This window comes from Boleophthalmus pectinirostris, unplaced genomic scaffold (genome assembly GCF_026225935.1).
Source record: "Boleophthalmus pectinirostris isolate CB_2022bp ecotype Guang Dong unplaced genomic scaffold, ASM2622593v1 HiC_scaffold_15, whole genome shotgun sequence".
Classification (NCBI taxonomy): domain Eukaryota; kingdom Metazoa; phylum Chordata; class Actinopteri; order Gobiiformes; family Gobiidae; genus Boleophthalmus; species Boleophthalmus pectinirostris.
In genome coordinates this window covers 23,172,844-23,199,801 of record NW_026571070.1, presented here as the reverse complement: position 1 = coordinate 23,199,801, position 26,958 = coordinate 23,172,844, and the positions used below count along the sequence as shown (strand labels likewise).

General features: G+C 40.5%; 2 protein-coding genes across 2 annotated transcripts; both read right to left on the bottom strand.

Annotated features, from left to right (window-relative positions):
• Positions 1-8,942: 8,942 nt before the first annotated feature.
• en2a (engrailed homeobox 2a) lies at positions 8,943-11,317 on the bottom strand. The gene is given in 3 exon segments (XM_020935745.2): positions 8,943-9,259; positions 10,863-11,187; positions 11,189-11,317. Coding segments are annotated over 3 exon segments (771 nt in total).
• Positions 11,318-19,810: 8,493 nt separating this feature from the next.
• On the bottom strand, positions 19,811-25,145 carry insig1 (insulin induced gene 1). Its single transcript, XM_020935653.2, has 7 exons — positions 25,051-25,145; positions 24,567-24,886; positions 24,127-24,445; positions 23,098-23,222; positions 22,750-22,916; positions 22,188-22,287; positions 19,811-21,060 (listed from the first exon to the last, which is right to left on the bottom strand). Exons 3-7 carry the CDS (start codon positions 24,437-24,439, stop codon positions 21,031-21,033), a joined length of 735 nt encoding a protein of 244 aa, XP_020791312.1. The 5' UTR covers positions 24,440-24,445; positions 24,567-24,886; positions 25,051-25,145; the 3' UTR covers positions 19,811-21,030.
• Positions 25,146-26,958: the final 1,813 nt, after the last annotated feature.

Sequence of the window (26,958 nt, the reverse complement as noted above, 5' to 3'; positions counted from 1 at the left end):
TTGTATTGTTACTGGTTAAAATTAAAGATAAAATGTGAGCCTCCTTTGCAAAATATATCAGCCAAGTCCTGAGGTAGGTGGTCCAGAAAGGGTTGTCATATTTTATAGAAAGGACATTGAGGCACTCCTTTGGAAAAAAAACCTAAAAACTTTACAAGTCTCTCTGTGCGATTGTATAACAGATAGAGGCTGTGCTTGTATCCACTGATTAGAATTCTTAAAAAGAAATTTAATTATTGTCAGATTTATGTCAATGATACTTATACCTGTATTTTATGTAAACAGCATTGAATGAGATGTGGTGACACACTGTCCTGATCTGGTCCTTTAATACATGTGCTTTATTCGCTGATATCTCATCAAACCATTCCCACAAACACAAGAATTATCAATAATTAGTATCAGTAATTATAAGAGCAAGAAATACTTATGAACAAAACCACTTCGGTGTGCTATTGAAGGCCAAAAATGAAATTTAAAAAATGTATCAGCCATCAGCAATTTTGTGACCACTGGCGTGCTTACTGTATATGTGTGAAATGAGTGTGCAGTAGTGATCTCTCTGATGACACAGAGGAGGAGAGTGTGTTGTTGGTGTTTCACAGCAGGAATAAGAGCGAGCTGTCACATTGTACCACACACTTCTCTCTCTCAGATAAAGCAATCACATGTCACACTTCAAACACTTCTACTAAAAGAATAGAATTAGAAAAAGATGACGGATATTTCAGTAGCCATTTTGTTTCACTAAAATTAGTTTTCATGGTAGTATTTGCCACTTGAGTACAATACTCAATTTAACTTTTGTACACCGTGCTTCACCTTCCTCTTGACAAAACCATTCAAGATCAAGGGCACCACCTTTGCAACTAATGAGGTTGTTTATTTGCTAAATTTCCTTGTGGACTTGACTGAGAGGGAAAACAGGCCATGCATAGCAGAGCATAAAATTAGCATTAGCAAAGCAGCACTCCAAAACCCCATGTAAATGTATATGTATGCACACTGACCTGCATTTGTAGAACATGGACACTGAATGAGCTGGGCGAGCGGCATAGTCTAGGTTCACAGTGATTAGCAGCTCTACTCATCACAGCCTATGCACGCTGCCTTATTTGCTGATGTTGATTGCGTTCCAATCTGCGTAAATGTATGAGGCTTTACTGTATGTTTGCATATCTGTCCAGCCATCCCATCTATTCAAACACTGTCCATCTCTCTGTAGCTCTGCGCTGCCCATGCTTTTTCCCTGGGACCTATTCTGTTATTTGGGACCAGATGGTGAGGGGCACGGAAGCACCTCTTTTGTCTGGGTGTCCCTGTGAAAAGAGGCTGTCCTCCCCTGTGTAATCAGCAGCACCGGAAGGGTCCGTTTGGGGTGTGAAAGAAGACAATTGGGTCTGGACACCTCTAGATTACAGAATTGGAGAGTTGATCTCCTACCCCTGCCCCCCCTCCCCCCTTTGACGAAAGCCCTGGCATGGAGCATCCTCATCTTTGATCAGTGAAGGGGAGAGGCAGTGGTCCCAGCTCTGGGGCCAAAGGCCAGCCCTGTTTACCCTGCACTTGGCTGCCATGACACCTTCTTCCGGAAGGAACCGGGGGTGTGAGATGGTCTGTGCACGGGGCATACCAGAGACGGTCTAGACTACTCTACGTGTAGCCCTGCAGCTGTTAAGGAGATATGACAAACTCTGATTTGTTTGAATTTTGTTGGAAATCAAAACTGTTGTTGTGTTAATTCTTTTGTTTTGTTTGGAGTTTGAGAATTATGGGTGTGGCTGTACCTCACATTTTATTCCACAAGGTAGATTTGCTAGTGTTACCAAACACTGTACACAGCAAAAAATCTGAGGCACGTGATAGAGTGAAAATATTAAAAGTGCATTATTACAGCATGAACAGCCTAATGGAAGTTTGTTTTTACGAATGTGTAATCAATAATTTCATCACGGTTATTACACCAAACAATTTCAAGAAATGTATAATTGGGAAAATTTTAAAAAAATATATCACAGTAACTTGGGAGTTCATGCCATCATGCCCCTGTGTTACCCACAAGCTTTTGACTTATAAATATTATGTCCAAAACAAATCTATTTTGTGCTAGTTTGGTCTCTTATGTGGCATTTTAAGTGCGCGGATGCACTACGCTTTTTGTGAAAATAATCAGTTATAATGCACTTCAGTTATGATTCTAGTTTAGTTTAGTCTTTATTTGAAGGGATAATATACAGGGACAAGTTCATAAAAAAGAAAGATGTTCCGCACAAGATTATAGCCAAATAGCTGGTTTCTATCTACAGTCCCTGAATAATCCCTTATAATTGTGAGTAATATTTTTTTTTTCCATAATCAAGCAGCTCTACTATCTCTGGATTTTATTTTAGTGTGGTATACATAGTCGTTTGTGGTCTTCATTTATTTTTCAGTTAGCAGACTGAAGTCATACACAAAAACCTTTTACGATGCCTATGCCAATTGTTGGTGACATAAAATACAGACTTATTTATAATGGACACTATCACTATAATGACATCCCTTTTATTTCTTGGACACAGTACCTACTGGGTCTGAACCACAGAGCAGCATATTTGAATTAGCTTTGATGTTGGGAGTGTTCCTCTGGAGAGGGCTCCGTGAATCTACTATCATGGCCGCCACAATCGGCCCCGCCCATGCCCTGCCACTCAGGAGCTGCTAAAATGGCTGAGAGAGGGGAGAAGGACACGCCCACTACTGCGCGCCCTGACATGGTCGGCTGGGCCAGCTTTGGCCTTGCAGCCAGACTCCAAGTGATCTGATTATTTTGTGTTTGTCCATCTGCGCTCAAAGTGAAGCCTAGGAGTTCTGTCAGGTGAGGGTTGCTCCAAAAAACAGTCAGCTGCCTTGAGTGTTCTTTCCAGTTTTATGTTCTCTGTTAATTTGTTGCAGTTATTGGAATTATAATCTCGTTTTATTCAAGCATATGTCAGTGTAAAATGTTATGTTGAACTTTGTGTGGAATAAAACAATTGTAAAATAGTAACACATTTGTCATTATCAGACAAATCCCAACTATAACAGAGATATTCAGTTTTGTTACATTGCCGCCGAACTGCTCGGTTTGCTAATTGTGTCACATTTTATGAACTGTGTTGCGCCCCACCACAGCAGTGCTGAGCCGGCAAACAACAAAGTCATTTTAAAGGAGGCTGAAGATTTGTAATCCCCTAAGATGAACTGTTCCATGTATGTGTGCAGGTGGACCTCATGAGGACTCTATCGGGAGCTGCTTCCTCACAGTGTGCACAGTGTTGGAGGTAAATGTCCAAAGTCTCTATTTTTGGCTCTCCCTGCTCATTGTGAATGACATGTTATTATTGGATCCTGTGTGAGAGTGCTTCCCTCTTTCCTTCTCTTTCCTTCTCTTTCCTTCTTTTCCTTCTCTCCTGTGCGTAGAGTTGGTGGCGGACTTGGAGGAAGATGTCATGCTCAGAGTGGGTTTGGTGATGATGGTGCTTCTGTGGATGCTGCATGGAGCTCTCACTTTGTGCCTGTGTCAGCTCTGATGCGTAACCAGGCCTGAGTGACAGGCCGCTCCCAGGGGACAACAGGGGGCCTGAGGTGAGTCACATGTATCCTTGACCCTGTCTAGCTGTGTGTCAACAAGCACTACAAACTCAGTAAAAGGCCACCAAACAGCATGGCTCTACAACAGACATCTTCATTTGGACTAAAGAAAGAAATGTGAAATCAAAAATGTTAATGAGGGAAGTACTGCACAGATAATGCTGACAATTCAGCAGTATCAAAACAAAGGATACCAAGATTTGCAAATTTTACCTTTGGTGCATGGTTGTCCTACCAAATAAACACTTTCTTCTGTATTTTCACAATCTTCTGTTTAGTGTATGAGTACTTAGAAATCAAATAATAAGACGCAACATTGCCTCCTTCTCTTTTATGAGAGTGGCAGCACAGTAGAATTTAGATTTTACCCCAGTGAGCATCCATCTTTGCCCGTCAAGTGGCAAAAATACCAGCCACCATGTGGGGCCAAATTAATAAAGTAAGCAAATGACAAATTCCAACCAAAAAGGTATTTTCTGGCCAAAAAGGTATTAATTGCTCAATTCTTGCAACTAGTATTTTTATTTTCTGTTAGCTTTGCCCATTGGGATTAATATAAGAACAGGTTTTATTGTACTAAGTCTGGGAACATTTGAAAAGTTAAAATGAAAAAGACTGAAATGTGTTATGCATAAAAAGCAAATCTATGTTTAGCAAATGTGATTAGCTTACAGGTCCATTAGAATGACCCATAAAGTCTTTTTGAAACTGCAACATATCCTGTGCATGTGAAACCTTTTGAGTATCTGGCAATAATTGTAATAGTGTTGCATGATAATTCTGTGATTTTGAGCTTTTAGAGTTTAGATTTTTTTTCCCCGTGATTGTAAAGTATCAAAATGACTCTGACTGCCACATGTGACATACGTTTGCACTGACTAGTCGTTGTTCCTTTGTCAGTAGTTGCTTTTGTTGTGTATCCCAGAAAATAAATGAACATTACAGTTGATTTGTGTCTTGATTACATTGGAACATACATTTTGTAATAAAATATAATTTATTGTCTTTGTCAGGGATCTGCAGCCGGTATTTTATAATGATATATCTAAATATTCACCATCAAGTTGAATTGACAAAAGTCAATAACTGATATTTATATATCTGTAGACTACAGTTTCCAGTCGCACACATGTGAGAGTTGTCCTATCAAAAGCGTGTGCTGAAAAACAGAGGCATGTTCTTTGAGTTGACATGATAATATGCAGGCACAATAACAATAACTTGTTTGGTAATATATTAGAATGTTTTTGAAGAGAGCTCCTCTCAAACTTTCATTTGATGGACATTTCAGTAATGACCTAAACACCAATAAATTGAACCCATAACATTGTTGTATCTTTTTACGTAACCTGATGTCTAACTCGCGGAGTGCTGCAGTTGGCTCTAGAGCTGCTAGTTGGAGATGCCTGGTCTGTCTATATTTGTATTTTCATCATTACGTTACATTCTTGGGTTAGTTCATTTACTCTTTACTCTAACGTCTATGTATTATGAATTAGCAGCTTGTGAAGTATTGAAGTATTCTTCATTTGAAACAGGTGTGTTTTGTACCAAATCTCCAAAAGTGAACAAAGAGGATCCTCACTAAAGACTTTTGCATCTTTTTTCAGGGGTCCCTCAAACACCATGTGTGAAATGAGAGTTGCCTGGGTGTGACTTTTCCAGAAAGCATCCGCTGGCTATTGTCCTCCCAGTCAACTTGTGCAAGCCCCAGTGCCCTGACTTCCATACATGAGAGATCAAGGGTTACCAAGGTGCTTTTGAGGAGCAGAGCTCAATGTGAGAGGGGACAAACCAGCTCACAAAATGCTCATTTCCTTTGCATGTTAGCTACCCTAGTGGGGTTTCAGACAGGGTCACTGACACAGTAGTGGGGCAGCCTTCTCCACCATGCTTTTTAATGAAAACAGTTGCTTGCCTTTTCATTGGCTTGTGACTGCTATCAGCCAGCTGTACAGTATGGCGTCTGATAATGTGCTGTGCTGGGCCAAAGGAAAGTTTGTTCACACTATGGATGTTTATCCGGTGCTGGACAGGGGCACCTCGGAGAAAAGGTAAAAGTGGTTGTGTCCACCTCTCATTCTGGCCTGAGCGTTTAGTCGCTGAGCCATGGCATTAACTTGTATTCTAACAAGATTAAAATATATTCGTCCTGGGGATTAGCATAGTTAGGTGTCCTTTTGCCTCTTTTTCCTGCACTGGTGCAGTGACAGTGGGCTTTGATCTGTGTTGCGAGGCAAGAGTCCTGGCTTGGACCTAGCCATTCGAGTGCCAAGTGTGAAATTGGCCTGATGTCATCCCCATTCTTCACCTTTTACATCTTTCACCACTTTAATTATGTTTCCGCCACAAAGCCCAGGCACCTCTGAGCAGATTCCTCTGCGTCCATAGGAAGCATTTAGAAACTGTGAGTAAATGACACAGTAGGGGAGGGGAGATGGTTAGAGAGGTCATAGCAGGATGGGGCCCTTTTGTGTTTGGGGCTAGACATTGATACTTTTCCTCATGCACCCTCAACCCACTTCCATTTTCATCACAACACTGTATGCTTTTATGAACTGTAGCCACTCAAATGCTTTGTACTTTTGTCCTCTCCAACAATGCTTTACATCCTTGTCATTTAACTTTTTTTAATTAAAAAGATTTTTTTCAAAACATGAATGCAATTAACTATAAAACTACCTGAAACTTTCTCTTTAATGTCATATAAAAGAGTGCCAGTACAAACAGGTGCCAGTGTTACTATTTACATGTCACTCAATAACTGGTGTCCCGATCTGAACTTTGAGAAGTGGGATGCATTAAAGTGGGGAGTGGGAATATTTTGAGGAAAGCTCCTGATGCATAGAGCAAAGGACCAGAACAACAAGGGCGTGTTGCTAGAATGTGCATAACCAAGAAGTGAATGAAGTATGAGCGAGCGTGCTAAGCAAGAATAATGTGAGCTGCTGATAGTAAGAGGTGCAGATGTGTTTGTGGAGCAGAGGAAAAGAGTGGTAAGTAAGGAGCTGTGTGGAGAATGGCTCAGGAGGGCGGGAGGGGGAAGCAGCCACCTGCAGCCATGACAGGCTTTGACCTTCACTGCTCCCTCTCTCACCCCTCCCTCCCTCTCTCACTTCACTCCCTTCACTCCCATTCCTGCCTGTGATAGAAGTGCAGCTCTTTTGAGAGAGACTGACCATCAACAAGACAGTGCTGGGAGCAGCCCTATCCGTTCCAATGCTAGTCACTGGCCGTTAGACATGGTGTTCAAAGACTAGTGGTGCAAGTATGGAAATGCAGATAATGTATTGTGGAGAAAACATGCCTGGGAATTGTTCAAGGATCTCTCCTGCATAATGTGCAGATGCTTTTGCTAATGCTTAATCTCAAAACTCATGACCTAATCCCACATGAATCTGATCCGTAACCTTTAAGGTTAGTATAAGACAGAAGTCATTTTCTCTGCCGAACTTCAGTTTGAGGGGAAAAAAAGCACTTTTACATTGCAGTGTTTTTAATAAAGATGTGGAAAGTTTCTGTGTATAATCTTCAAAGTTTATTTAATCATCTTTTGCAGTTCTCAGGAGGCAGTTAATTACACAATTAATACATGATACAAATTATGTACATTTATACCAAAGAATACTTCAAACATAAAATAAAAATAGCATTGTATTTCTACAACTCTGTGTTGTCATTTTATGTTCATATATAGATAGATATACGCTGATGAGTAAATTCATAATGCAGTTTTCATAAAGGCATTCAACTTGAATAATCTGCATTTGAAGTAATACTGCTTCTCTGATTCGGCACAGTTCTGTTTAAAAGAAAGTTCACTCTTGAACTTTAAGGCAAAGTGTGTTTCAGTTTGGTGGATTTAATTCACACACACTTTTTTCAGATACACAACAAAACACTTTGAAAGGCAAAAAGTCCCCATTTTGGTATGGATACAGTCTCCTCTCCATCATACTCTCACTAAGAAAGACTTCAGGGTAAAAACACAGTTATTTGCCCATGTACAACAAATTGCAGCTTTCATGCAAAGGCCCCGTAAACTATTTTCATTCACAAAAAGAAAACAAAAAAAGTTATTGCAAGATAAACAAGCAGTGTAAACACCTCAGATAACTACTCTAAAGCAACACTGGTCATTGGATAAATTTTTTTCTCAATATAATCTATATAAATACACATATGAAGTCCTTTCAACAACATTAAGAGATTTCCAACATTTGTTATACAGTCACTGGTGGTTTTGTTTTATTTTATGATATGGATATGTAATAAAATGTAGATAGTAAAATTTATCCTCAGCCTAAAATAACCTGCATTTATAGACTCCTCTCCATAGTGCTGCAAATGGTTGTCTTCATTGTCTTTATGCTACAGAGTTGTTTGTATGACTTTAAAGGCAGCATTACCCTTCAGTTAGCTACAGCATGATTCATATTGCTATATTTAAAAATATAGTGGATGCACTTGTAGCTATAACAAATGAATAACGCACGTTGAGTGTTTAAAAGGCTATATGAGACAAGCAGACACTGAAGCAAGGCCTAGCTTAGCATTTAGGTTAAGTGGCGTTTAAGAAAAAGCGCAACCTCTCAGTCACATAAGCCTGTACATATTTTTTGTGATTACTTCATTTATAAAACGTACAAAATTCATTGTTTGCCCAATTAGCTTTTACAATGAAAATAATGTTCTTCATTACACCAGACAATCAAGAATACTCAACAAGAATGGAAATTAAAAAAACTGCGCGTTTTTAAATTCACAGTAGCCTGGATGCAGCAGAAAAATACTCTTTGGACTTGGGTGCGTTCACGTCACTGGCTGGTCAAAACAAACTAAGCGCCAGTTCGCGTATAGTGACAATCATGGTTAGGCTATAGAAGCTTTAGAAAAACATAGGTGAGCGAGTGAAACCTCCTGGGGACAAGATAGACGGACAATGAAAACATAGCTTTATACAACATCTTTTATAGACGTGATATTGCAGAAATATCTCTCTATTTTAAACATTTTATGCTGGTATACTTTATACACTGGCCCTTTATTTAGTGAAATTATTGCATTGTAGGCTTGATTGCGCCTCATGTTGTACGAAAAAGCACTATAATATTCCTTAGAGGACAATGCTGCCTGGTCCAGTCTATTGTTCTATACTACTATTTCTATAGTGAATCTGAGAGTATGGATAGTAGCCTATCATAGATATTTCTGCTGTGGCGTTATTAAATAGCATGTGAGTAAAGATCTGTTGTGAAAGCTCTATATAAATCTGTCATAGGATTACTATAGCATGTTTTCGTCTGGAGGCTGCAATTACATTGTGGAATTCAATCGCTGTCTGATTTTTCGTCCTTCGTGACAGTGGCATGATTGTACAGTCCCTGTGCCATCAGGTGTAAGGCCAGTGAGTTTTTAGTGCCGCTGGCCTTCTTGATTTTGGCCCTCTTGTTTTGGAACCAGATCTTGATCTGGGACTCGTTGAGGCCCAGCTCTTGTGCCAGGTTCTGCCGCCTCTGCTCAGTCAGATAGCGATTTGTCTGAAACTCCGTTTTGAGTCTTTGCAGCTGCTCTGCTGTGAAGGCCGTTCGTGGTCGCTTGTCTTCTTTGCTGGTTGATTTCTTCTTTGGTTTGCGAGATCTTGGCCCTGTAATGCAATATCTGTAGTTAGGGTAGTCACAAATCGACTATTTGTCCAAAAGAGTAAGTTAAACTAGTTAGCCAACTAACTATACCATTAAAACAAGCAACAGATAACTTTTGCAAACTTTCATTATGCAGGCTTCATGATCATGTAACAAATGTAAATCACATTTCATAGCCGGTAAATACCATTAAATACATGGACCAATGCGTAAAGAGCGCGTAGCGCCAGAGGAAGTTGAGCTCCAAGAGGGACTTCAGTAGCCAAAACATTTTTAGTGTCAAATAAATGTATGTTGTGATTACTACGCAAACGTATGGATCAATCCATATCATAACCAAAGGCCCGAGTGAAAGTGTAAATGCCACATTTCCTGAAAAATAAAGCGACGAGCTCAAATCTCCCTCCCTCTTGTTTACACGTATAACGCAAAGTGCACGTCTCTACAATTCAGGAAATATAAAGCCGCAGGACAACACGGAGAACGTGCACTCACTGATTTAGGCTGATTTCAGGATAAGTCTACAAGTTTCTACTTTGCATTCTTTTTTGTGGGTCACTTCAAACGCTGCTCAATGAGCCAACGTGCTCTGACTTTGAGTGGCCTACATTCTACACATCCCTCATTCCTGCTATGTTTGGCATAGCTTGGTTTATGTTAGTTCTGTTATTCATTCAAGTCATCTTCAGGTGGAATTTATGAACAAATCAAGTGCGCGGCCGATAACACTACGTACTACACACGAGGAAACCGCGTGGGAACAAGAAGCCCGTAGCCTATAAAGCTACGCGCTACAACTCGTAGTAGTGGACTACGCCACACATAAGCGTTACATAATGTATGAGAACAAGTTGTACACTTTTAATAATATTGTACCAAACATCACTGCCTTTAGTCATCTCTGACGTTATGGTGAACATAAAGAACCAAAGCAGTTTAAAACAACACATCGGCTATACGAGCGATGGGCGCATTCAGTACGGAAACAAATAAATATTTAATTCGTGACAAACGAAGCTCTCATATTCCATCTAATAATGTGCCTTAAAAAAAAAGTAAGTAAAATCATACTGGCGCATTGTTTGTGATTATATGCAACATTGTCGATTTTAATAGCTATGGTATTCAGAAATGTAGCACAACTTGTAGGTCATTTAATTTACATTTACATGTATTTTTTAATTCTAAGTCTAAACGATTAAATTGTTAAGGATTTCCATATCCATGTAAGCATTCGAAACTGACAATTTTGTTTCACATTTTATTTAGATTTTTTTTTTTCTAAATATGATAGTGACATGTTTGTTTTGGGGAAAAAAGAAAAATAATAATAATAATAAAACGGTGAATTAAAGTCACATATATGCCAGGTTTTTAAATGTTGTTATAGGCTTTTGTTTCAGTGTTTCAATAAAACTTACGTGCGGTAAGAAATGCATTTGAAAATAATACAATTAGCTTTGACAAGTCTATGCGCTGCGTAAAGTCCCGTTCTGCTTCAGATAGCACACTAGTGACCGACTGTGCGCGGAGAAGTCGGTCAAGGCATCCGGGGTCAGTGTTACGGGGTATTTCAGGTTACGGGAACAGAAAAAGTTGACTCACCTGAAGAAGGCCTGTCCGAGTAGCGGGTGCAGTACACCCAGGCGGGCCACAGCATGGGCTTAGCTGCTGCCGGGTTGGAGCTGGCCTGCGAACTGTCAGAGTCTGAGCTTAGGCACTGATCGCCGCTCTCCCCGCGGGACTTCAGTGGCTCCTCGGCGGGTGTGGCAGGTTTCTTTGCAGCGTGTGGAGTGGACGTCCCCTCTGCCGGTACCGTGCTGCCCACGGGCTCGGTCTGAGGGGCAGCAGGGCTGTTGTTGCTCTCTCGTGACGCACTTTCTTCATGGTTTGGAGCTGCTTCTTTTTTACGGCCGAAATCCGGTCGTAGGAATGTTGTCGATGAAGAAGTTGGTGATCCTGTGCGGGACCTGCTGGTTGCCCGGTGCGTGCAGCAGCGGCAGTATGGCTCTGTTGGACTCGTCCGCCGCATCCCTGTTGCCGTGCTCATTTTCTTCCATACTGATTCACTTTAATCTCGTTAACCCCTTTGTCGCTCTGTCCGACACGAGAAATGCGTCTTTTATAAATTTTAAGAAAACTACGCGAAGTTTAAATAAATAAAAAATGTAACTCAGAAAAGAGCGAGTGCTTTGGACACTTTGCAAAGCTCTGCGCTAGTGTCCTCCGAGAAAAGCATACTTTTGGTCCTATATCCCCTGTTTCGGCTTAGAATAGATCCCTATAAGATAAAACCTGTGCCATTTGCGCACCGTCCAATTGGTCAAAGTGGATGGTTGCCTAGTCCTAAACTAAACTAGAGGTAAATAAAGATGCTGCTAAACTGATGCTCTAATACTCGCACTCTGGAGTTTTGTGCTTATTTTCAATACGAGCCCCACGAGTGACGTTTTCCTACAGTCCTCCCAGACACGTGCCTTGGACCAATCAAATGTGTGGAACCATGCCATGTGACACCGACTCCAAAGCAGTCCACAAACGCCCATCCTCGCCAGAGTAAAAGGGAAAGAGTCCTGGATCGAGAGACAAGGAGCAGCCTCATTTAAATCCGCTGCATGCTCCACATACTTCACATAATTCATCGGTGTTTATTAAAGTGCAACTCCATTTGGAGTGATTACGACTTTTGTGAATAACACTATTCTCTGTGTCTATGTGCCAGCCTAATGAAACAGGTTCCCTTGTCAAAGCGGGTGTGGGCACCCCGGGGTTTCTTGTTGCAACACACTGAGGGATTCCCAACTAAAATGTCCACGCAAAAGACCGTCATAAGTGTTTTTCTATCATCAAAACTGCCCTTTCAACAAATCAATGAAACAAACTGATTGTTGTGTAAAGACTCAAATCATAGCTGATGATTTGCCCGTCAGTCGGATGTAATTGTGAAGTTACAGACATAAGGATTTTTCTATGGGCATTTTCAGTGTTACAAGTCGTTCCAAGCATGATTCATTCATATGCCTAAAAAGATTATTCTTATTCTTATTTGAAATCCAATCCGCGGGAATATTGTTGCTGGGTAGAAATGGTTTCAGCTTGACATGTCCAATGTGATATGTTGCCCCCAGCTTCTTCGGAGTTTAAAAGTGATCTCTCGTGTTTGTCATGACGCAGCAGTCGACCCACAATTGGGTCCCTAGCCCTTTAAGTGAAATCACTGATGCAAACAAACGGTGTTGTGCACGGTGCTGTGGATGGCGAGTCGCGCCAAAGACAAAACTCTGAAGAAGTTAGGTGGCCGATGTGAAGTTTGCCTCCAGTGCCTCGGGTGCCTCGGGGCTATGTGGACGGGTGAGACAGTTCTGCATCGCAGAGCACCTCAAAGGAGACAGCCGCGAAACGAGTAAGGTTCTACGTTTTTACGCACACTTTACGCACAGACTTATATTTATTTTTTTGAATTGTGTTGGATTTGTTTTTCCTATACTACTTCTTTTACATGGGTGCTGACAACGCTGTAATGTGTATGGATTTGTGCCATGTGTCTTTTGTGTTTTAAAAATGTATTTATTAAGGCCGCTTCTTGTGGTCAGTGTGGATCTGACCTAAAACATGTACACTTTGCAACACACTTCTCTAATAATTGGGAAGGCCTGTGTTTATTCTTGTGTCTTCAAATTCACACGGACACATACCTACTATTTCCTTTGCAAATCACTGTTTTTTAAACTTACTTTTTTATGTGTTCTGCTTTACTCCAGCCACTGTCCGGCGGCTGATGGAGTGAAAGTTTGGAGTGATAGATGTAATTAGACAGGCCACTTTCATGCTGCGATTGTTTCTCACTTGTATGGGAAGTGCAGATTAATGTTGAGCGCTAAATAAGCAGCAGACAATGGGAACACAGACAGGCCGCTACCGCCTGGGCTTGGCCTCTAACCTCGCAGCAAAGCAAGGGCAGTCTGGAGGAAATGACACCATCTCAGCCTTACATTATGTGGCAGAATACGAATCCTTCTCTCCACACGCCTATTTAAACATACCATGCAACCGCTTCAAAAAATGAATCAGATATTTAGCCATATGTAGGCTATATATGAGTGCAATTACATTCAAACAACCATGTGTGCAACTAATTGAAGTGATGCTGGGAAGAGAAGGAAAAATGTTATTGCATTTATTGGTTTGCTAACAGAACATTATTCTACCTTGAGCTTTTGGAAAAATGTATGAATTAAATATACACCTAATTCCGTCATGAATGGGGTTTTTATTTGTGACTATAATTATTAGCCTATATATTATCATGTTGAAATACTTGATACTACTTAATTAATTTTAAATACACCGTAAATGTATTTCAAATTTTGATGTTTTTGGTTTTTATGTTTGTAACCTGTGCGCATATCAGATTTATTTTTAGATTTATGTTTTTCAGCGTGAGCTGAATATTTGGGTTTCGGCTTATGCGCAATAGTTTAAGCAACTTTAATTCAATTTTGATTCAATTTGATCACAGTTAAGATGGTGTTGAATCAGAATCATCTGATGTCTCTTAAAATGTTCACAACCATTTTATTTTATGAACAAAGATTATGTATTTTTGTGAAATATTCAAAGGAATTAGTATACAGTAAATAAATGTAATATAAAATATAAATTTGCGCATTAATTCAAGATGTGAAAGTAAGATTTTAATTATATATATATATATATATATATATATATATATATATATATATATATATATATATATATATATATATATTATTTTTTTTTTTTTTTTTTTAAAGAAAACTTTGGAAAACAATTAGTTAGGATCCTTTGCTCTAAGAGTGTCTTTGTTTTGTTTTTTGTCAGTAATATCATTCATATTCATATCAGTAGCTTATATATAGTGTTGGGAAAAACAGCACAGCAAAGGGTTAAGTAAATCGAGTACATTCACTTGTAGCGCTATGGCCCTCCTCTTTACGCACGCATCCATACATTCAGTGCCCTCCCTTACTACTACTCCCGCTATGGTAACTCTTGTGCATTGTGCGCATGTGTCCTGCCGTTGAGTTGCTATAACCCATTTTTGCTCAGCCTCTGTATTTTGCTTGGTAGGATTGTCTTACACGTCAGCAGGGCTCAGTACTATGGAATACTACAAAAGGTGACGCGCACTAGGAGGATTTGTGAATGGACGCCGTGATGTGTGCCAGCTCACAGATCAGAGGGCGGTGGGACCTCTGCAGATGCACCATGCCCCCCTCCCACCCCCCTTATTCGTCTCCTCTGCCCCCTCCCCTTCACATAAATGGAGGGAAAGGGGAGGGGGCAGCCTCTGTCGCCATGCAGGGGTCATCAACAAATCCTCGCGCTTCCTGTGCCTTTCAGGACCTGAAAGCGCGTCTCTCCTATTTGATGATCCCATATGATTTTTCTGTTGTTGCGCTTTTGTTTGGGCCTGGAAGCTCGCTGCCCTCTTGTATTCAGCCAGGGTCACAGAGAGCAGGGCGAACCCGAAATATTCCATCAATTTACAAATGCAATTTAATCTTTCTGTCTTTCTATATATATATATATATATATATATATATATATATATATATATATATATATATATATATATATATATATATATATATATATATATATATATATATATATATATATATATATATATATATACATATATTTATTTCTACATTTCTACTGGACTTTTACACTCGCAATTAGAGATGGACATTAAAAAATACCCACTGTACAATATTTTAAGAACATTGGGTCACTAAAAGGGTTACTAAAATCACACAAAAGTCTTTTCTAATTGTTATTTCCTGGATGATTGGACGTTCATAATATTCCGCTTTAGTTCAGGGCTACTGTGTGACTGCTGTGGTCCGATGCCGAGCCCTTTATAGGTTTTAATAACTTCTAATCCGTCTGATCGGTGTGGCGTAGATAAGTCTCATTTGAATTGGGATTGTTCTTAGAGAGCGCCTCACATTTCTTTCTCTCAACCAGAGCTTAGCACAAACAACTGCACCACCCTGAGCGCAATTAAGGCCTCAGCCAAATGAGATGAAGCCTAATTGAATGCAGCTCAGTTCCCATCAGCAACCCCTCGACTGGATCACTAATATGAGAAAAACGGCTGCCATGTCTCTGTTTTACAGGCTGTTTGTAAATGGACTTGTAAAAGACATTAAGGTTTAATTACAGTATGGGTCCTCAGTTTTGAATTTTATAACTCCTATCACCTACGAACTTCAGAGCTGTGCAGTTTCACATGTGGTGCAGGCTTTTGTACGTTAATAACACTCCTGTGGTTTAGATTACGCGCACACGCACACACACACAATTTCTTTTTTTCTGCATAGTTTTTTTTTTAATAAACATTCCTATCACTGTCGTTTAAAAGTACTTAAGTTGTAATAGATAGGGTATTATATTTTTTTCTCGATTTGCTTTTTTGCAAATGGCAGCTTGCTTTTTTGAACAATAATTCTTGTTCGTAAAAGTGTGATTAGTGCGCGCTCTGACTTTCACGAGCCGCTGTTTTCCCTAAATCTTTATTTTTCTTGATTCTTGTTCTCGGTTCGAGCTCAACTGGTGTCAGGCCCACTGTGTTTTTCACAACTGTGTGGATCCATTCTCCAGCTGCTCAGAGTTTTACTGACTGCTATTTCTGTCAGGTTAATGGGTTTACATTCTTCTTCATAGACAACACATAATGTTACTAAGCGACATACCTCATCGTGTTTATCTGCAGACTTTTGCGCTTCAGTCTGAATCTGTGGCCCCTGGAGTTTAGGGTCCCTCGGCTTGTGCACCTGTCCTAGCCCCTCGTGGGTTTATGAGCAAGACGGAACAAGTGCCACCCAAACAGGTGGAAAGCACTTGTCGCAAAATAAACTTTTTGTTGTTCTTTCACGATTCAAGTTCTGCATTTTATAATGAGATGAGACGCACAGGCCACTCAGGAGGCTGATGAGTTGTTTTGTACTGTCCTAAACTGTGTTCGCACAAAGACTAATGCACTGCCTCTTACGGAGAGAAACGGCAACATGGACAGTCAGTAACATTGTGGTCGTTTTCATATAGTGTATCATTGTCTTTTCCCCTTTTTTGTTAGGGTGATTTTTCCTTATGAGAACTTTGCAGGTGGCACTTTATTCTAAATGTGAGAAACAATCTGTGTTATGTCTCCTCCGCAGCTTGCAGTTTAATTATAGGGTGGTGGGGTCAACAGTACGCGTAGCCTCGACCCTCTCCCTGTGTGGCACTGCGATCTGTGCCGTTCATTTCGCTAAAATAGAGTCGGACTTTACCGAACCTAATGACGTTTCTTTCACCCCGATGCACCCAAGTTGTTTTTACCCCCACTGTCGAATAAGAGGCGAATTTGTCACTTATCAGGGCGGTCTGTCAAAGGCCGTTTTAGGCGCCATAACTTTCCCAAATGGTTTGAGCCAGTCACATTTGTGCATCTCTCAGCAGTGGAAGAAATAGACTGCGTTCCTGCTGCCTGGGTTTTCTACCTGCTAATCAAGGCTAATTACACAACAACACCAAACTAGAAAAGTATACATATATTTTTTTCTTTTTAATCTTCAAATGTCCATGGAAGTCAGAGTAGCTCTTTGGATTATATGCCCACATTTATATATATGAGACTTTTTGTTTGTTTGTTTTTAGGTGTACTCTCCATAAATGGATGTCCTTAAAATCCTTAAACTATACAAACAGATGTTTGCATGTTTGGCTGAATAAGGCTTTGTCAGTGTGTCACACAGTGCAGATTTTTGTGAGGGAAAAACTCACCTTGATTTATTCCATTAGATTTTATTCACTTGTTATTACCCTGGTCGATGGCAGAGGCTAATCTGAGCTGAACTGGCTGTGTTTAATTTACACTGGGATGAATTTGTTTGGAGGGCATGCATAATTTGCTATCACCTGAGGTTTCTTGTGTCATTTTTTTATTGTCCTGTGTTGGAAGAGGGATGGCACACAAGGCTGAGCATGCACAGTGCTGACTGAACTGATAAATACCACTGAGGCATGAGTTGCTGTTTACACTATAGGAAATACAATACCATCACCAACTTTGTCACACATACATTTACACTGATGATGTATTGACATAGAACTCTGAAGGACTGACCACTGTAGGTGATAAGTTATGATGGAGTGTGTGGGCAGGAACAAGGAAAGCTTGTAGTGCAGCCTGAGACTGCCATTTGAATGGGATCTGAGAGGTAATTTGAGCTAAAATGGAGTCCTTTTCTGAGGCACTCACGCACTGAGCCCCCCCATGGCATCCAGTGTAATTCATTATTCCTGGGCAGCTCTGGGAGAGGCGAGGGCAGAGGACAGCAGAAGCCAGCTTTGGTGTAATGAACACTCAGTGGACCTAACACACACGTGCACACTGGCACACACATGCACACACACATGCACACACAGCCTTTATTATATATCACAGGGAGCAGGACATTAATGCCACTCAAGACCTTTTGGCACAGAAATCGGAGTGTGCAATGATTTTCTCCAGTCCAAATCCATTTCATTGACCTTTTCTATCATGCATGGGACTCTGCTGCACACTGCACTCAGCGATAAATATTCCAAGAATAAAATTACCGCCAGCGTTTAATAAATAATCTGCTTTTTTATTTTCAGTTTTTCCATCTGAAAATATCACTTTACCTATTATTTTAATTGATTGTTAATAGCTTTGCTTAGAGATACATATTCACAATTTACCAAGCATATTCAATAGCATAGTTTGCACTTCTAGGGAGGTTTGTGTCATCTACATTAGGGATGAATAAAGGATTTTTAGTAAATCCTACAATGTGTTGTTCCTTGTCCTAGCGCTAGGGGGCCGTAGGTGTCTCGGAAATTTTGCCCAGGCAGACGGACAGGCAGAGAGGATAAATACTGTCATCTGCTGGCAACAAAAGCCATCACGACTCAGCAGACAGCTCTGTCATCTCTCAGCGCTTTACCCCATTGTAAGTGTGTGTGTCACTGCTTACTCAGTTTTACCTATGGAGTTCTAAAGTGAATCTGGCAGTAGGTATAACTTGGCTTGGTTCTACAATGATGCTGCAACTATTGATTCATTTACTACTTGCATAGTTAAAGACTATTCTTTTGATTAGTCAACTAGTTAAATGTTTATTTAGATTGCACATTGAGACTTTACATTTCAACCAAATGATGGTTGAAAGAGGCTTACTTACTTACATTTACAAATTAAGTATATTATTGATGAATATAAGATTTTTAAATGTGCATTTATTTATTTTTTGGGCCATTTTGATGTCATGATACCACAGTCTAACTGAACATTATAAAGTAGGAAAAAGTAGGACAATAAGATGCTTAAGTTATAGCTTTAGAATGGCAGTGAGTTGACAGCATTGTCCTGCCACACTTCAGGGAACAGGGACTGTGTTTATAAATAAGAATCGACTGTCAAAATAATGTTACATTATTAAGACCTAAGAGTATGTTCGGCAATACAGTTTATTTATCGATTGTTATTTTAAAAACAGACCATTCTTCTGAGATATTTCTACTGGCAGTGGAGACATATTAAATTTGAGGTCAACTAGCCAACATTTAAAGTCACGTTCAAAGTCAGTGGCTTAAGGTGCTGAAAATAAACCAGTCTAGCATAGATGGCACAAATCAATAGATCAGATAGGCCCATCACTTCTTGCCTCAGAGGAAGGACATGGAAGACAGACAGAGGGGAGGATGGGTGGAAGAGTAGAGAGAGAGGATGGAGGGAGGGGAGGGGGTCGTTTTTGGCAAATAGAAGGTGCTGTAATGGAGTCTTTTGGTTTGCTGTGAATGAAAATGAAAGGATATTGAAGCCCGGCCAATTATGCTGGTTCAAAGAGGAGGAGCTGGAAAGAGGAGGGCGATGTAGGATTGGCGTGTGGCTCCGGACAGATACCCCAACACAGACTGGAATGGTGCTAACAGATACTGCTTTGACAACTAAAAATATAGATTCTTAATATAGCAGTCCTGGACATATTGCTAAACCACTAATGCATACACTAACTGGGGATATTATGAGAGGCCATTTAAAAGAGCCCACAGACATTGGCCTCGCTCCCAGAAATCCCCCCCAATGCAAAAGGTTAACTGTCAGTCCCCCACTATGTATAAATAGAAGTCTGCCCTCCAGAAAAGCATGTTTTGAGGAGGGGGCAAACAGTAGCGGGAGGTGGTGGTATCTCATGATCCCAGTCACATATACGCACATGCAGGGGGGTAAATTTGAGGGCTTTAAGGGGCGGGGCCTAATAGACAGCAGCATGGAGGAAAAGATGCAGCCAGGGTTATTGTAATGACTGCACAGACTGACAGAGGCCAGACAAAAGAGGGAGCTCATCTATTCAATACGGCCTTGAGAGCAGACGGAACACACGCCATCATCGCCAACCCGAAATACTGGCCCCACTGTGCAGCACAAGGACTGCTTAGTACAGTAATAGACACAGTAAAAATATATAAATACCTCTTATTCATGAATGAGATCGTTTTGGTATTATTTGTATTTATTTTAAGTAGCAAAAATGATACACAGACACACAAAACTCAATAAAAGAACAAAAAGGTGCTTCACCACCTTAAAAATAAAGCTTCCTCTCTTATTTAGCACACCTGAATGTTTGATCTACCACAGAGCATTCAAAAATAAATCAGCTTTCCTTCAGTAATGCTACAATATCTGATCTGTTTACTGTACGGGTTTTCCTCAGAGTGAGGGCCACTGCTTTTAACTCCAAAGGCATCAAATCCTGAAAGTCTCCAAACCCAATATATCCACACTGCATACAATTTTAGTCACTGTCAGAAAAATAAATAAGGTACAAACTGGCTCACATATACTGATTGCACTTTGTCCCCTAGACCCTGTCTACTCCCATACTGTTGGTCTAGTCTGACAATACCGGTTTGATTATAAGCCATTATTCATAATGTGCTATCTTTATGTTGTACAATAAAACAAAACTGTTATAGTGACAAAAGCACTACTTTCTATAATACAGAGGCAATCACAGATTGCAATTCTTTTTGTCTCAAGTAACAAATGTCCTGCCCTTTTGAGGCCATCACGATTCCCAAACTCTTATCACCAGACTTCAGATGTAAGAGAGAAGTCACCACCTGGTACATATCAGACAGTCATGTGTCTAATAGAACGCTTGGAAAAGTCAAGAAAAAACATTCCTCATACTGAAATGCCAGGTTATCCCACTTCTATCAGGGATTAACCATCTCAAAACCTTTTCAGAAGAAACTGTCGGTAGTTTGGCAATCTTGTTTTCAACATAAAACTATTTGTCAAAAACTAATTGGCATCTTACAATCCTGTTTTGGGTCAATCAAAAAGAAATACTCAATCTGATCTTAAAATAAAAGGCTATACTTTTGGAGACACTGGACTCCTCCCTTTTCCCTTTTTGTAAAAATGCAACCACAGCACACATGATGCACTCATGAGTTTGTGAAAGAGCAGGATCATTTCCTGAACACAAGTCAGGTGAAGCTGGTCTTCATGGAGGAAAGCTGCAGATGGGCAATATGGCCACCGGGCGGAGCAGAGGACATGGCACTGTGTGAAGGCCTGGTTTGACCAGCACCTTGTTATGAGAGCAAATGATGATGGGAGAGTTCCATCTCAAAACTTTGTCCATTTCCTGCTGCATTCTTGTCCCCTTATTTTTGGCTGTTTTGCTCTTCTGCAGGTCAGTTTTCAGTCATTGTGAAGTTTTTCAACACCGCCCTGGAGGAAGAAACAAAAGCATCTCATTAACAGCCTGTCAGTCAAATGCTCTAGAGATAACAGCAGTCTTTCTTTCAGAAAAAAATTACCTCAATTGAGTGGTCAAAATGAAAACTTTGATAGAATGCTTTTTTTGCATTCTGTTCTCATGTAAGCCATCTAGGGATTTCGGCTGGATGCATTTTCTAAACAATTAATAAAAAATCTTACAAAATAACAGACTTTCACATTTAGCTACAGTGCACTAAATTGTTTTACTGTAACTGGCTTTAATCCAGACCAAGAGAGAACTAAATGATCTCCCACACAGCCAAACGGGGAAATGGGAACAAAGATCCAAGTCCAGGCTGGAGCCAGAATTGGAGGGCTGATGGTAAACACAAACAGCGAATGGTTGGAGTGGTCAGCCCGTCTTGACTGGCCCCACTGTGAGAAACAACAGCTCTTAATCTGCTTTCACGCTCTCAGTCTGAGTCAAACGGAGGCACCGCTGACACACTCCAGTTTACAGACAGAATGAGGTGAGCCTTGTGGGCACAGGCCTAATGAAGCCATCAAAGACCACTCAACTGATGAGATCTTTATGTAGGAGAGCTGGTGTCCTGTGAACTCTTAGAAACCGGTCAAATATCTCAAAGTTGTCCAAAGTAAAAGGCTGTTTATTGTAACCTGCCATGTTTAGTTGTGAATATTTTGGTGTAATTACCATTCCATTACAGTGGAATGTTTCGTCCATGGTATGGGCCCACTACGATGTGTAAGGTCATGAATTCCAACCTGTCAGCCTCCTTTATAGAGTTCTATCAGATTGAAAAAGCTTTTATTTCTTTATTTATAATTGTAATTTTCTGTAATCACATCAGGCTTTAATTATTGTTTTTTCTTTTCTAAATGCCGGTTGTATTAAACCTATAATATCTAATCACAATCTAGTAATTAATATGGTACGGAAACACTACTCAAAAATACAATCAAACATCATCAGAACTATCAAAAATTTGCTTTATAGTACATTGGGTGCACAGTAAATAGCACATTTAATATGAGAAGCTATGAGTGATATGTTGCATTGATAACTCTTATATTTCATTGTGGACAAATAGTCTAGTCGTGACATATTTAATTACCATAGCAAGCTGACGTCCAATATTTCCCACAGTGACTCCGCCGGAGAAGAAAATACATGGGAGCCACGAGCGAACATACAGGAAGTCTGGAGAAGTGTACCTGGAACAAACAAAGGAAAACTGTTTGTTATACTGACTATATTAAACTGATGACCTTTGACCCATTTATGGAAATCTGTTATATTTGTGTAGTTGCATTGCATAATTAGTGTTGCTTCATAGTCATGACAATATTTAAACAAAATAAGAATGTTGAAAAGAATACTTTGAAGTTTACTAAAAATAAAATACAATATTAACAATGTGCTTCTCTGTGTGGGATCTTTTAATGTCTGTCTGAGCTAGTCTTTTGAATCCAACATTTTATACCTCCCTTTCCCAGTTCGCTGATTTTGAAGATTTGCCAGTGAAGCAGGTAGGGAGGCAAGTTAATTGGGCTCCCGCAAACAGAGGGGATCCCAAAAATAAATACCAACTTCTTCATACACTAAATCAAACAGTTTTTCACTATGTTTGCTGAATTCAAGACATGAGTGAAACCGTTTATGATGCCATAACTTACTGGTAGACTCCGTTGTAGACTAGAACCTGTGAGATAACCGTGGCGAGGAAAGCTGTGGTGATGCCCAGACCAAATCCACTCCTGGAGCGGTCAAATGTCCACCAAAGGCCCAAAGACAGGGCTGCCAGGGTGAGGGACAGTTGGACCGTGTTATCAATGTCCAGCTTCTGTAATGTGAGGCAGTTAAGGGCAATGACAAATGTTTGACTTAATTTAAGGGTCAGTAACAACATTGTGTATGGTATTACCAAAACAATCCATCTGGATATGTTTAAAGCAATACAGCGTAACTTTATACTGTTTGAAATGTGTTGCTAGAGTTTTATAGTTGAGAGATGAAAAGGATACAACACTAGCGTGGTTGATACCGACAAACACAGCGATGCACCTCATGACGCTGGCCCACTCCCTCTTGAACTTGTGCGGCTCTCCCAGGTGACTGTCCAGACATGGGTACAGCAGGCCCACCACAGCTGCACACAGTCACACACACAAGATAAAGATAAGTACAGGTCCTGAGAAAGGCTGCTCTGGAAAATACTGTGGGGAAGTAGGTTCTGCTGAGCATGCACTTCTATGTAGGCTGGTAGGCCTAGACTCAGGATTAGAGGAAAAAAGGCTTTATGTATTTTTGTTGTATACGCTACTTAGTTCAGTTTATATAGTGCCCCATCCATTTTAAATAGTTACTTAAAGACTGGCCTAACAAACGTTCCCTATTCAGTCTATAAAATGGGGAAGAACCGACATGCGGCAGTACAAAGTTGTCTTTTATATATAAATCCCTCCACCCCTCCAAAGCACAGCCATTAACAGTTCTCAGATTACACTGAGGGAGGCTACTACTGTTTTCCTTCTGATGTTTTTTTTTCCTCTTCGCGGCAAAAAGGGGGGAGGAGCTCTGAACTGCTTTCCTGACACTTCCTGAGTCTCAGCCTCAGAGACACCGCCCCTTGCGCTCACCCGTTATTACGCCACCCAATGAGAGCGCACCGCACCTCGTGCTTGGATAGCTTGACCTATCAGAGAGCGACTTTCGTCATCTGCAGCAAGCCCCAATTTCCCCATATGTGGCTGCTAGACTAAACTACAAAGCCTTGCATGTCCTCAAACAAAGGTAGATTATATAATAACTAATCATAACAGAGTTGGCTGATCATGTGCGACTTGTACCCAACCAATTATTACGCACAGCCCGTATTCCCCAGTATACTGGCCTAATTCAAACTATTACAAGGGAATAGTAGTGAGAAAAACTGCTTCCAGTGTCACTGTAAGAAGCCCTATTCTAAGTCACTGATATTACAGCTCAGTTACCCTTTTAATATTTGACCTCTCAAGCCGTGTTCTGTAGCTCCATGGCTGGAGCCCACTTACCTGCCCCTGTGCCGCAGCATGGCGGGATCCACCAGGCAGAAGAGAACAAAGTTGTCATGACCTCCTCAGGGAACAAGGTGACGTTTCTCTGGATCTGCAGCAGGTTGAGCACCAGGGCGAGGATGGCTCCCACCGTGAACAGGACCAGACCCCGACGGATGAGGTTGGCTGTGCGGACGTCGTGCAGAGAGCCATAGGCTTGGCTCAGCATGGAGGTGATGAGGGACATCATTTCTTCGGCTTTGTATACGAACCACTTGGCTCCAGATAAGTGTTTAGAAGTACAAGAGCAGTGGTCCTCAAGTCTCGGCATTTGGCACTGTAGAACCAGACAGTCACACTAGTTAAAAGTCAATAACCCACCTAAGAGAACATGCTTTTACTATAACACTTTGTCTGACTCAGTAAGTTACTCATCAAAGAGTCAGTGGGTTTTTTACCTTATTCTTCAGGTGTCTTCACTCGCGTTGTCCACAAATTAAAAAAACAAAAAACAAAAAACAACTCCTGTTCTGAAACTCGTTGTTCGCAACAAGGTCCCAAATATCACCGCGATTTCCCTCACATCATCGTTAGTTCATACAGTCACAAGCGAAGGCTGGGGAACCCGAGGCGGTGCGGAGCGCTTCCTCTGCAGAAAACAATCACAGCTGTGTCGGGTGAGTAGCGCTGGCCAATCAGAGCGCGGCGGATGATATGACGTGACGCCGGGGACCGCCTCTTTGGTTCAGAACAGACGCCAGACGCACACCAGTGGAGACTGAAGTGAAAGTGAATGTGATGAATGGTAAGAAGTGGCAGATATAGATACATATATCACTTTGAAAAACACATAATCTGTCCAGTTCAAACGAGTTGGAAGTTGACCCAATGGGAGATAAACTAGGCCAACCTTTTAAAGTGACATGTATGTGCCCTACTTACCAGCGTGTGAAGTAAGCCTGTAGGCTACAGTTGCTCCTCAAACAAACTTTAGTAGAGTAGCTCACAGTCTAGCTCCTGTGCACTGCTCAGGGGCCTTATATAGGGAGGACTTCACAAAAGGAGGTCAGTGTCACAACATTTTGTTTTGGCGGAAAAGACAGTGAACTTTGGGTCACTGCAGTAGGCGGTGTGTCCAGAGGAATGAGGGGCATGCTGGGTAGAGGTGTGGGCCCCTGCACGTCACAGTACAGATAATACAAAGGTTCAGTGCACTGCTCATAGGCTGCAAGAGAGGGTAACAACAGAAAAAAGCTTATGTATGAGAGAGCGATAACGCATGTTCAATGTACACTGTGAAGTGCATACAGGAGTGTACATAGCTCTTGTTTTGCTTTTGTCTGCATAAAGGTTGCATAAGGCAAGACACACCTTAAAGCAAACAACCTAGCGTTGAAAACAACCCTGTTCTGGAGCATACATACAAAAAGTGACAGCATAATTAACATATATATTCATAAGAGTACAGATGGAGGATACTATTGTCACATGACCTCAGAGTTGTTTATTCTATGTCACACTTGAGTGGGAGTACAGGAGGAGGGTCTTGGTGCTACCATTTTTTGTGTTTGCTTGAACACTGGGGAAGTGGCCACACTATTGGCGCCATGGTAAACAAAGTGTCATGAAGTGGTTTATAAACAAAATGTTTCGATCTTGGTTAAACTTTTACTAAGTCAGAGTCCAATTGAGAACATGTTTGGTGTGTGACCCAGTTCCTCATTTTTTATAAACATGCATATATTTTCTCAAGCTTTGAAAACTATGTTGTTAATTCAAAAAGCAATGCATAAATCTCTCAAAAATATGTGTACAAAAAAGTTTGTTGAAAACATAACGCTGGCATGCTATACTGCATATTACTACATAAACATGTAAGTTGTGACATAAAAAAGTAAGTGATCTTTAAGTGGGTTTAAACCAAATTTGTATTGCATTTTCAATCCTTTGGCCCATGCAAAATGAAGTGTTTCCAGCTATTTCTCTGTTTATAGCTTATAGTCAAGTATGAAAGTGTTTAAAACTTGTTTTTGTCCCTCATTTTTGAATACTTACAGGAAGCTTGAACAAAATGTGCCATGTCTTGCAGGATATTGCTTTTATCAAAGGGGAAATTGTGTATTTTATGCAGCTGAATAGGTTGTTTTTCATGTCATAGACCACACCAGATCCTAACCACTTTATAAGCATTCACTCTACTTTTTCAATAGATAATGTCATCAGTTTGCCTTTAGCTGACCATGTGGCTAACAGAGATAAATATGAAGCAAAGTAGGTAGTTGTAGTAATAGTAGAATTCTTTATAAACTTAAAGGATTTCATGCGCATGTGTATCCCAATTGAATATGTTTCTCTTTCTGTATAATTCCAGGCATTCCATTTGCTCGCCCGGGGATAAAAAGCCTACAGCAGAGAATGTCTGCGAGGCATCAGGGCCAATAAGTCTTTTCTTCTGAGCGTGTGCGCACAAATCAGACAGGTTTGTAGGCTGCCTGACACGACCTATTCATTATTCTATGTAGATGATCCACATTACAGAGCACATAGCAAGTGTCATTCAAGCACATGCATTCAGGCAGCCATTGTCAGCTCTTACTGTCTTCATCTGGTGTAGTTTAGGTTTTTATATCTGTAGTACATTTGCAATAGAATAATAAAAGTAGAATAAAGAAATAAAATGTAATTGAGTGGGCTATGTATTTATTTACATCTGCGAATAGTAGTGGTATTAGTTGTACTGATGTACAAGAAGTGGTTGAAGTTGCAATAGTAGCATTTGTAATTGCAGTATGCTGCAGAAAGTAACTTCAGTTCAGTGATAAGTAATAAACAATTCATAGAAGTGCAAAT

What these genes read in the sequence shown, in the direction of transcription:
- insig1 (XM_020935653.2), bottom strand. Translation starts at nt 24,439, where the DNA reads ATGCCGAGACTTGAGGACCACTGCTCTTGTACTTCTAAACACTTATCT. An exon ending in GTATCAACCACGCTAGTGTT is followed by an intron (nt 22,917 to 23,097) that starts GTATCCTTTTCA and finishes CTCACATTACAG; the next exon opens with AAGCTGGACATTGATAACAC. An exon ending in GTCTACAACGGAGTCTACCA is followed by an intron (nt 22,288 to 22,749) that starts GTAAGTTATGGC and finishes TGTTTGTTCCAG; the next exon opens with GTACACTTCTCCAGACTTCC.